General features: G+C 42.5%; 1 protein-coding gene across 1 annotated transcript in view; it reads left to right on the top strand.

Annotated features, from left to right (window-relative positions):
• Positions 1-10,321, top strand: part of LOC129832834 (procollagen galactosyltransferase 1-like) — a 34,888-nt gene extending 24,567 nt beyond the window's left edge. Inside the window, exons 6-12 of the mRNA XM_055896882.1 lie at positions 2,198-2,317; positions 2,611-2,687; positions 3,247-3,353; positions 3,608-3,740; positions 4,655-4,782; positions 5,190-5,396; positions 5,721-10,321. Of these exons, the coding sequence (XP_055752857.1) occupies positions 2,198-2,317; positions 2,611-2,687; positions 3,247-3,353; positions 3,608-3,740; positions 4,655-4,782; positions 5,190-5,396; positions 5,721-5,991 (1,043 nt within the window). The 3' untranslated portion in view covers positions 5,992-10,321. The remainder of the gene's footprint in view (positions 1-2,197; positions 2,318-2,610; positions 2,688-3,246; positions 3,354-3,607; positions 3,741-4,654; positions 4,783-5,189; positions 5,397-5,720) is intronic.
• The last annotated feature ends 2,018 nt before the right edge of the window (positions 10,322-12,339 follow it).

The following is a 12,339-nucleotide window of genomic DNA, read 5'->3' as shown; positions in this document are numbered from 1 at the left end:
CATGGCAGGTAGAACTACTGTTGTTATTCTGTTCACATGGCAGATAAGTCTACTGTTGTTATTTTGTTCACATGGCAGGTAGGACTACTGTTGTTATTCTGTTCACATGGCAGATAGGACTACTGTTGTTATTCTGTTCACATGGCAGGTAGGTCTACTGTTGTTATTCTGTTCACATGGCAGGTAGGCCTACTGTTGTTATTCTGTTCACATGGCAGGTAGGCCTACTGTTGTTATTCTGTTCACATGGCAGGTAGGTCTACTGTTGTTATTCTGTTCACATGGCAGGTAGGCCTACTGTTGTTATTCTGTTCACATGGCAGGTAGGCCTACTGTTGTTATTCTGTTCACATGGCAGATAAGTCTACTGTTGTTATTCTGATCACATGGCAGGTAGGACTACTGTTGTTATTCTGTTCACATGGCAGGTAGAACTACTGTTGTTATTCTGTTCACATGGCAGATAAGTCTACTGTTGTTATTCTGATCACATGGCAGGTAGGACTACTGTTGTTATTCTGTTCACATGGCAGGTAGAACTACTGTTGTTATTCTGTTCACATGGCAGATAGGTCTACTGTTGTTATTCTGTTCACATGGCAGATAAGTCTACTGTTGTTATTCTGTTCACATGGCAGGTAGGCCTACTGTTGTTATTCTGTTCACATGGCAGATAAGTCTACTGTTGTTATTCTGTTCACATGGCAGGTAGGCCTACTGTTGTTATTCTGTTCACATGGCAGATAAGTCTACTGTTGTTATTCTGATCACATGGCAGGTAGGACTACTGTTGTTATTCTGTTCACATGGCAGGTAGAACTACTGTTGTTATTCTGTTCACATGGCAGATAAGTCTACTGTTGTTATTCTGATCACATGGCAGGTAGGACTACTGTTGTTATTCTGTTCACATGGCAGGTAGAACTACTGTTGTTATTCTGTTCACATGGCAGATAGGTCTACTGTTGTTATTCTGTTCACATGGCAGATAAGTCTACTGTTGTTATTCTGTTCACATGGCAGGTAGGCCTACTGTTGTTATTCTGTTCACATGGCAGATAAGTCTACTGTTGTTATTCTGTTCACATGGCAGGTAGGCCTACTGTTGTTATTCTGTTCACATGGCAGATAAGTCTACTGTTGTTATTCTGTTCACATGGCAGGTATGTGTAATGTTGTTATTCTGTTCACATGGCAGGTAGGTCTACTGTTGTTATTCTGTTCACATGGCAGATAGGTCTACTGTTGTTATTCTGTTCACATGGCAGGTATGTGTAATGTTGTTATTCTGTTTACATGGCAGGTAGGACTACTGTTGTTATTCTGTTCACATGGCAGGTAGGACTACTGTTGTTATTCTGTTCACATGGCAGGTAGGACTACTGTTGTTATTCTGTTCACATGGCAGGTATGTCTACTGTTGTTATTTTGTTTACATGGCAGGTAGGACTACTGTTGTTATTCTGTTCACATGGCAGGTAGGACTACTGTTGTTATTCTGTTCACATGGCAGGTATGTCTACTGTTGTTATTCTGTTCACATGGCAGGTAGGACTACTGTTGTTATTCTGTTCACATGGCAGGTAGGACTACTGTTGTTATTCTGTTCACATGGCAGGTAGGACTACTGTTGTTATTCTGTTCACATGGCAGGTATGTGTAATGTGGTTATTCGGGATTGCTGCCTTTTTAGATCTCCACACTGCCTTTTCAGTTTTCCACAACAGTAATGAATAAGATTATATGGACAGGGAGGACCGGATTCTAGATCAGCTCTCCGGCTCCCCAGGTGCTTGGTGAATAAGCTGAGGCTACGACTACTTCGTTTTCACCCCTGCCCCACCCCCGTCCCGCCCCTCAGGAAACGTATTTCTCAAATCTAGGGGGCCAATCACTGCGCGTGTTTTTTTTGCAAAATTCCTGGGGGTTTAACAGACAGTGGTTAGTTCCCAGAGTCTGTTTTTTCTAATTCCATTCATGGACATAGGGTATGCTTTGTGTAAGATATCTTCATACACTTTTGCATAAATACGTAAGTGTCTAATTTTGAAGGTGGATATTTTGAGGTGTGACACAAAGAACCTAATCTGCAGTGAGACTTGTAGCGTGAATAGGCATAGAAAAGCGTAAATGTTTGTAGTAACCTTGTCATTAATAACAAACTTCTCTTCTCCCTCTACACTCTACTCTTCCTCAGATGTGCAGATGTTCCTATGTAACAAAGAGACTTATGGGTATTTCCCCGTGCCACTGCGAGGCCACAACTCCCTGACAGACGAAGCAGACAGCTTCCTGCATTCCTTGTTGGAGGTCAATGGTGAGTGTTATGTCATATTGTCACAGGTCAAAAGGTAGTCGGCTTTAATGTCCATACTAGCATATACTAGCATCCGAATAGGCAAAACTGGTTAAAATGTATTTTTGACATCTCACTGGGTTACCACTTAGGATGGATGCTCAATTCATTGCTTAATTCTAAGTAGTAGGCCAGTGTGGATATCGGAACACAGCTGGAAGCTGGAGCTTTTCGTTCTTCACTAACTAAATGTTGTTGGTCGGCATGTGAGAGTTCTTTATCATTCCTATCATTTTTCTCCTTTCTCACGTCAGTGCGGAACCCTCATGTGCTGCCCTCGGAGTACATCCCGGCCCCCGTAAAGATACAAGATAAACTGGGCTTTGATGAGGTGGGATATGAGCCAGCTCAGAATATGGTTGCTGTTCCTTATTGACCCCGAGCCCCTATGCCCACAATGTCAAACTCTTTCTATGGAGGCTGAGTGTCTGCAGGTTTTCACTCCTCCCTTCTACTTGATTGATCAATTAAGGTCACTGATTAGTTAGGAAATCCCCTCACGTGGTTGTCTAGGTCTTAATTGGACACAATTGAAATGAAATTACAAAAAAACGCAGACACTCGGGCCATCTATGGAATGAGTTTGTCAGCCCTGCCCTAGGCACTCCTGAAGATGTGTAAGGATCTAATGGGTTTAAGCAATAAGGCAATTGCTTCACCATGTCTTCTGGTAGGCTCGGTTGAATTGTCACCACATTTCATACACCTATCCAATTGTTTCCGAGTGTCTAAGGGTAGCTGTCGTTTATGAATTCATCACTGGAATTCAAAATGTCTCTTTTGTACCCTTCAGCTCTAAATGTCTCCCTCTGTGGGTGTCATGTGGTATTGCATGTATTGACTCACTACTGTACAGTAAGGTAAGTAAGTAAGGTATTGCGTGTGTGCAGGTGTTCATGATCAACCTAAAGAAACGGACAGACCGGCGGGATCGCATGCTGAGGACTCTGTACGAGCAAGAGATTGCCTGCAAGGTCATTCAAGCGGTAGACGGCAAGTAAGTTGACCTATTTTTGAAGGCACTCTCCTGTCTGCACGTCATATACTTCTTGTACCATTAAAGGTAGACTCAGTGATGGGACATCGTCACACACAGCAGAAGTTGCCCCACTGTTTATGATGTCATATCGCTAAGTCTTCAAGTGCTCAAAATGACCCCGTTATCTCTCTCTCCATCTCTATTTGTGTGTCTCTCTTTGTCTCTTTCTCCCTCAACCCTCTCTCTCCTGCCCTTCCCTCGCTCCCCCTCAGAGCGATGAACATCAGTGAGATCAATGCCCTGGGGATCCACATGCTACCAGGCTACAGTGACCCGTACCACGGTAGGCCCCTCACCAAGGGAGAGCTGGGCTGCTTCCTATCACACTACAACATCTGGAAAGAGGTGAGCCCTGCAGCTGCAGGCCCGGGTAGTGTTCAGTAGGGAGAACATTTTTAGAAACTGTGAAACAGGGGAGGTAGTACCTGAACTTGTCCAATAAGAACACAGATTTTAATTATTTGTTTTAAATTTTGCTACAGGGTTCTCTCCGAATGAATACATTAGGGTTGGGCTCAATTCATCATATTATTGAGAATGCTCCAAAATCCAAATCAATTCTTGAACTGAATTTGAATTGAATTTGAATTGAAGTAGTAAACTGGATACAAATTTGCAATTTGAATTAAAGGAAATAGAAATGAATTCAATGAAATTCAAATGCCTCTTCTATTCTACAGTACATCTTCCACATAAAACATCAAACATACGGGATAAAATCTTAAAATGAATGGTCAAGGAAAACAAAACCTGTATGCGAATAACATTGAAAAATAACATTGACCTGTATGTGAATAAGTTATTATATTTCATGGATCACCTACATTTTGTTCAATTTGGGGAAAATACAATATTTCCCAGAAAGTATTAGTTTAACCCTCAAGTTGACCCTGAGGCTTTCAAAAAGAAGCCAAAGAAATAAAATGGTTGGTGGAAATATAATTGGCTATTCTAGTGATATAGTCTTTGGTATCTGGAAGTGTGACCTATCGGAATCAGTGAAACTCTCATGTTCTACGACTGAGTGGTATTTCTTTGAATTAAATTATACTTCACTCAATTTCAAAATCCTGTGGGGTGTGGCCTATTCAGTTCGAATTTCAACTCATGAGTTGACTGGGAGTCAATTCCAAAATTCTAAATTGAGCCCAACCCTGGAACACACCTCTGGCTGTCACTCTCAGGTATAGATTTTGTACAGAAGTTTCTTTGCGTCCTCTGAATGTGAGGGTCACTGTTTTATCTCTGTGTGTGTTCAGATCGTAGAGCGGGGTCTAAAGAGTTCCCTGGTGATCGAGGACGATCTGCGTTTCGAGGTCTTCTTCAAGCGACGCCTGATGAACCTGATGAGTGAAGTGGAGAGCCAGGGGCTAGACTGGGACCTGATGTGAGTGTTCCATATACTGATCCACTAGCCTGCTCCACTCAGAGATACATTCAATAACTGTTGTGTTCTGATGACTGAAGTGGAGAGCCAGGGTCTAGACTGGGACCTGATGTAACTGTTCCATAGACTGTATATCATCCACTATACACACGGGATATCCTCTATTCTAGGTCAGTGATTTTCAACCTCTGGTCCGCGGACAGGCATTGGTCCCTGGGATATCGCTGGCCGATCCCTCAGACATATGATACAGTATTTGGTTAGTTCTTAAGTGTTAATTGTAATGTTAGCAGTCCTTTTAAGAGTTAAGAACCCCCGTTCTAGCTTGCTGACTCCGCACTTACTGTCTACCCTTCCCATGTGGTGTAAACTTCAACTTTCTCTTCCCCAACTGTTCCTCCTCCCAGTTATATCGGCAGGAAGAGGATGCAGGTGGACCGCCCTGAGAAGTCCGTGCCCAATATACACAACCTGGTGGAGGCCGACTACTCCTATTGGACGCTGGGCTATATGATGTCATTACAAGGAGCCCAGAAGCTGCTGAGGGCAGAGCCGTTGAAGAGGATATTACCCGTAGATGAGTTCCTTCCTGTCATGTTCAATAAACACCCTGTGTAAGTTCACCTCTCTCTGTCGCACGCTTTCTCTCTTTGTCTTTCTTTCGCCTGTCTCTCCGGGTAAATCTCAAAAGTATTTTCCTGGATTCCTTGAATCCTCTCTTCTCGCCTCCTTTTCAAAGTGTCTGCAGGAAACTAAGGGAGCATGAGAGGAGAAAGATATTCTCTTCTCGAAGCTCCCCTTCACGGTTTAAGGAGGCTGCAAGGAGAGAAGACAAAAGGAATCAAGGAAAAGACTTGAGATTCACCCCTTTTCACCCATTCCTCTTTTCAATGTATCCCGTGACATCTTTATCTCCTCTCTCTTACCTCTCTCTCCAGCTCGGACTACATGGAGCACTTTGAGGAGCGGGACCTGAAGGCCTTCTCGGCCGAGCCCCTGCTAGTGTTCCCCACTCACTACACAGGAGACTCGGGCTACATCAGCGACACAGAGACCTCCGTGGTGTGGGACAACGAGAAGGTGCGTACGGACTGGGACCGGGCCCGCTCGGGGAAGACCCAGGAGCAGGCTGAGATCAGCAGCGAGGCCCAGAACTCTGACGTACTCCAGTCACCTCTGGACAGCACAGCCACACGGGACGAACTATGAGAGGAGAAGGGGTGGAGAGGAAGGGGATGGGATTGGCGATGGAGTATGATGGAGAGATATGCTGAAGATTAAGAACCATCGTGAGTGATGTGAACCACCAAGGGGTTTTTTTGTGTCGTTTTTTTACGTTTTAGCCCCCTTTCATTGCAGCAACATGACGTATAGTAGGCGCCTGTTTTTGCTTACTTTTTTAACCAAAGATTACAAGTTAAAGGGATTAGTTGCATTCTTTTGGAGAGAAAAAATTATTCCATTTCCTTTTTCATTTCAGAAATATGTTGGACTCACCTTTTTTGTTGTTGCTGCATTTACAAGACCCAAATACAGGGTGGGTTCTGTATGTCAACAGTGATCTGGTTGGACTGTCTATTACATTTCAGTGATGTGATTGGCCTGTGAACTGGAACTTTGTTTCTGATTGGTCACTACCATGCCTCAAGTGCCTTATAGCCTAGTTCATCATGCCAAATCTCACAACTGACCCGAGACCTTGTCACCTCTAGAATGAATAATTCATTTATTAATTGTTAATTAATTAACGTGTGTGCATGTACTATAACAGTGAACTGTAGCAGTCTTTCTGAAAGGACTGGAAAAGACGAGCATCTGCATGCTTTTTGGAGATAGCTTTAAGAGGACCTTTTTCATTTGTTCATTTGTAAACTATAGCTAGAACTAACATCTATTGCATCGATTAGAGATTTGTGCTTGAAAGTTGTGTGTGCTGCTTCGCAAACGAGTTCCATAGTTTTACGAAAACCTCAAAACGGAGCTCAAAGTCCCATCATATGACAAATGAGATTAATACCAAAACAGTAGTAATTAAAAAGCAACACCTCCCAAAAGGAATGACTTGGCTACCCGACCTCCCTATCAGACCCTAACCGTTGAGCTACAGTAGTGCTCTTTATAGCTGTGGAATACATCTTCTTAAAAACCAACAGCTCTATGGTTAGAATCCTAACTTCCACTTCAGTCAAATCTTTCTCATCTGTTAATTGACATCAATGCATCACTATAAGTAAAAATTTGACTTAAGTGGACGTTAGGATTCACCCCTATCCGCTTTCCCTGTCAGTCCATGGCCATTGAGTTACAGTAGAGCTGTTTATAGCAGTGGAGTACTCCTTTCCCCCACTTGCCACCTCTGGTCTGTTTCCAGGCTAATGGCTTGTCGCCTTCACACAGAGGGTCACCGGCGGGAGCGACCGCAGTAGACGCCTCACACTTTTGTGGTCGAGGAGGAGTCATGTGATTCCTCCCAGCCACATCCAAACTTGGTCGGTCGGCCTGCGTCTCCACCTCTCTCTCCTCAGCATTAAGATAGAAAGTGGAAAGCAGAAACACTTTGGACCGTGTAGTATAGCAGTTAAATAGAAGCCTGTGTTTAACAGATAAGAGACAGAGCTTGGATGGATCGTCATGCTTTTCATCTTTTAGTTATTTATTGCTGACCTGTCAGAAGAGGTGTCCGTCTAGAGCAGGGGTGGGCAACTCCAGTCCTCGGGGCCTGATTGGTGTCACACTCTTTCTCCATCGCTAGCAAACACAGCTGATTAATCAAATTGCATTCTAAACTGATTAGGTGATTATTGGAGTCAGGTGTGTTAGCTGGGGCAAAACTGTGACACCAATCAGGACCTCGGGGACTGGAATTGCCTAGGGCATGGTTTCCCAAACTTGGCTCTGCCCCCCCCCCCCCCCCTGTGTGCACATTTTGGTTTTTGCCCTACCACTAAACAGCACATTCAAATAATCAAAGCTTGAAGATGAGTTGATTATTTGAATCAGCTGCAAAAAAACAAAACGTGCACCCAGGGGGGTCCCCAGGACCGAGTTTGGAAAACCCTGGTCTAGGGCACGTGTCAAATTCATTCCACGGAGGGCCGAGTGTCTGTGGGTTTTCACTCCTACATTGTACTTGATTGATGAATTAAGGTCACTGATTAGTAAGGAACTCCACTCACCTGGTTGTCTAGGTCTTAATTGAAAGGAGAAAAAAAAACTGCAGACACAAAAGGCCCTGGAATGAGTTTGACACCCCTGGTCTGAGGGGTGTCTCCCAAGGTGTTGGTTCTAGCTGTAGCCCTGCCTTCCAAGGCATTGGTTCTAGCTGTTAGGTGGGAGATATTAAGATTCAGTTGAGATTCACTCATAGTAGTCTAAGGGATTACATTGTCTGTCATAACAGCGTTTTTGTAACTTCATACCAAATAATTAAATATTTTGTTAAAAAAATGATAATTATGGTCACTTTTCCTCCAGATTGTCAAATTAGAGATGTCTCCATTTTACTTTGAGATTGATATGTCATGACCAAATTGGCTAGATGTTGCACCACTGAAACCTTATCAAAGTTATGTCTGTCTGTGATTATAGGGTTGTTGGGTGTCAAATTGCAGAGTTCCTTTTTACATGTGCCATAACTCCTCAGTGAACAAACTCTAACACAGAATTAAAAAATAACTATGGGATCTCCATGCTTTCTACTTACCAACCAGTTACTAAAAGTTACTACAGTCAGGAAATTCTGCAAAATGGGAATAAGACCTAGGCTAGGCCTACTCTGTTTCATGTGTGCTTTATAAACCAGCTCTTTTGCTCCCAGTGTGATGGCCCGCTAAAATTTAACCTTGATAGGCATTGTGCCCCAAAACTGTAATTTTCAAGTGGTTTATATATCAAACATTTGAAGATTTTAAAAAAAATGCCCTTGCGTAACGGTCACGCCGCCTGCTGTTATTTATATCCCTCTGAAAAACAATTATAGCCATGGTTGAGTTGACGCAGTTGACGCCAATAATGTTACGACATAGGAATGCGGTCGGACAAGATGCTTAGCGGAACAAGACTGTAAGTAGGGACGGAAAACCCTAGTTGATAGACCTGAAAAGATTGTTCTATGACACAGTTTTACTTCTCAAAGAGATTGAGGAAATCAGTCGGAGGATATGAGACTCTGGGCTAGGCTACAGTGATGCGCAAAGGACACTACCTATTCAAACTGACAATTACACACCTCTGTGGGAAATTGATCATTTTTTTTAATGTGTTTTGTTCTACATTGCATGAAATGTATAGTCTACCACATTTTGTGCTAGGCTATTTGAATGCGTGTTAGCCTAATTGTTTTGTGTTGCGTGCCTACATGGAATCAGACAGCTAGAAATGTCTTTGTTGGAGTTGAATATACACCTGCGCCAGCGGCGTGGTGTAAAACATACGCCTACTGAACAGGGAGAGAATTATTCTCATTTACCGGGAATGAACACCACACTTATCCCGTATCAAAACGGTAGTGGTATTCGTGGGATTAAATACTACGATATAACATGGACAGTGTCAAGACTCCGCACAGTGGCGGAATGTCTGAGACAACTAAGACTGCTTTTTGAGGACTGTTGCGGTAAGTCAATGGAACATATTTACGACTTTCACACACATGGTTTTCTTTTGTATGTCTAATTATTTACAGACAAGACGAATAGGCCTATGACTATGCAGTTCTGTCATGTTATCTGAAGATTTTCGCGTCTGCCAAGGCATACCACACAGCCAAATTCGTGCTTGGACAAACAAAAGGACTGTCTGGGAGACGTTCATGCGCGCTGTGAGTCTGACACTAAGCTTTGTTCATGTCCTAGTCGAAACTAGGAAACTCGGAAATGTCAGACTTGCTAACTTGTTGTAGTTATACACATCCCGCGTTCAACTAGCAAGTCCGAAATGTCAGTTTCCTTGTTCCAACTAGCACCTGAACGCGGCATAATGCCCTGTTGGCTACACATCGTGACGTGTTTCAGTACACCGTACGTCATCCTCTCGCAGTCTTGCCCAATGATCTGTGGATTGCTAACCAATACGTTTTCCCGACAACTTTCGCATCTTTCCAACTTTTTTTTACCAGAGAAGTTGGTTGGCCCTATTTGATGTCACGAGGGTTGATAAATTGCTAGATGTTCATATATAAAGCCCTTTTACAAAAAGTACCTGACATCATACAAACTTAAGACATACGAGTTACCACACCCAGTCTCAGGGATGGCTAACTCTGGAAATTAACTTGGTCTCTTCTAGATAGCCTAAATCAACTTCGTTTTCTTGCACCTTATTTGTGGAACAATCTTCAAAATGTGAAATAAATTTAGGGCAATTCAGAAAGCGGTTGGAGGACCTTATTGCTGATGAATGTGTTGTTTTTTATGGCTTTTTCTTTCTGCTTGCATTTTGTATTTATATTGATGTGTATTTTCAGTAATTTATGTAAATCAGGGCTCATCTGTAAAAGAGACCTTGACTTCCTGATAAAATAAAAGTTAAAAAGCCTGTACTTTTATTTCCCGCCAACCGACCTAGTCATGATTGCGGTAAAGTTCTGCCTATGGCTTCATTGTCTACATAAGGTCGTGGAGTAGGCCTACTTGACTGAGTGGATACATACCCACGCGTGGAGGTGCTGGCTCCACCACTATCACTAGCAGGCCCGCTAGTTTCTCGAAGCTCCGCTACAGATAGCTTCACAGTTGGGTGCACAGTTTGCATATGCCGGTGTAGGTTGTGCATAGAACCGGCTTAATATGATATTTTGTTTTGTCAAATTCTACACTGTGATCTAACATTGTCTACATTATTAAAATGCATCCAAATTCTTCTGTGCTTCCGTCTCATTTTCCAGCTGTTGTTTTCACAGCTGTCCTTCCTTTCTCTCCTCGGCTGCTAAGTGCGTGACTGTGCGCTTGAGCATTTAGGCCTATATTGCTTTAATTTTTTTTCGTTCTTTGAATTAGTTAATTCCATTCATTTAAATATTTTGATTATTCATATCTGATTTTTTTTTATTATATATATATATAAATAGATTTGGCTCTTCTGATATGCAAGCCGGCTCAAAACGTTCACCTATAAGAGCCGACTCATTGGCGAACGACCCATCACTAGGCTGAGGTGTACTTGGGGAATAACGGCGGAGTTTGTTAGTGTTGAAACGCCGAAGTTTATTGTTCAATTTGCTTTTTGCTTTACGGTCAGGGACAGTATGAGTGTAGCCAGATCCTTTTCACTCGCTATTGAAAGAGATTTGCGTCAGTTCAAATCTGGCATCAGGACAAAATGTGATTCATAGTCACCGAATATATTTTAAGTATATAAGGACCAGTACACAAAACAAAACAAAAAAGTATGAATGTATGTACTTGTAAGTCGCTCTGGATAAGAGCGTCTGCTAAATGACTTAAATGTAAATGTAAATGTATTTTAATTATACTCAAACGATAAATGGTAAATGCAATTTTCGTATATACGGGTTCACTGGATCTCCGCGCAGGGTAGATCAGAGAACTGTGGAATGTACTCAAAATAGTAGTTTTATACTATGACAATTTTATTCTCAACTTGTCCATTTGGCCTATCATAGTAGAGGTTTAGCATGGTTAATACTCTTGCTCCTCCTTTGTGGGCCCCCGAACTTGTCCAAGCCCCTTGGCGCGTTCCTTTTGTCCACATCTGGTTGTTGGGTAGATTAGATCCGTCTTGTGTCTGTCGATTCTACACTGAAACAGTTCCTAATATGGTATTGTCCAGTATTCTAAACTCCTGGTTGGTCTAGAGAGATGCACCCCTCCCCTCTCCAGACTGTCCACAGCTTTTATGGCCTGTGGTGGTCAGTCCTTACACACCTACACACACACCCCCTCTGTATTGTGTGTGTGTGTGCAACAAAACATCATTCACCTTCAACCAATATGCTAACAGCCTATAGTGCATAAACATAAATCCTAACACTATCCTTGTTTCAATTTGTGGTTTACCGGATTCGTCATTATCCTCGAGATGACGTACAGACGAACGACCTGCTAGCTAGCCGGTACAGTTAGGCAAGCTAGCTAGCTACTATACCAGCAGCATCGTAGTTATCCTAGCTACCACAAAATCATCACCGGCTGCCTGCATTTCTTGTGGACTGATGGAGCTCCCCGGTTGTTTCTTCTACTTGTTAATTGCTATATAGTAATTACTTTGCCACCATGGCCTATTTATTGCCTTACCTCCCTTATCCTACCTCATTTGCACATACTGTATATAGACTTCTCCTACTGTATTATTGACTGTATGTTTGTTTATTCCATGTGTAACTCTGTGTTGTTGTATGTGTCGAACTGCTTTGCTTTATCTTGGCCAGGTCGCAGTTGCAAATGATAACTTGTTCTCAACTAGCCTACCTGGTTAAATCAAGGTTAAATATAAAGAGTACTACAATAGTAATAAACCCCTCATTCATCAGTATCCTGAACATAGCTGGGTGTTTCTGGGATAGAGGGTTGATGTAAAAGTCAGTACTACAATAGTAAT

This window comes from Salvelinus fontinalis, chromosome 34, assembly GCF_029448725.1.
Source record: "Salvelinus fontinalis isolate EN_2023a chromosome 34, ASM2944872v1, whole genome shotgun sequence".
NCBI lineage: Eukaryota > Metazoa > Chordata > Actinopteri > Salmoniformes > Salmonidae > Salvelinus > Salvelinus fontinalis.
Note: the sequence above shows the minus strand (reverse complement) of the source record. Positions and strands in the feature narration are given on the sequence as shown.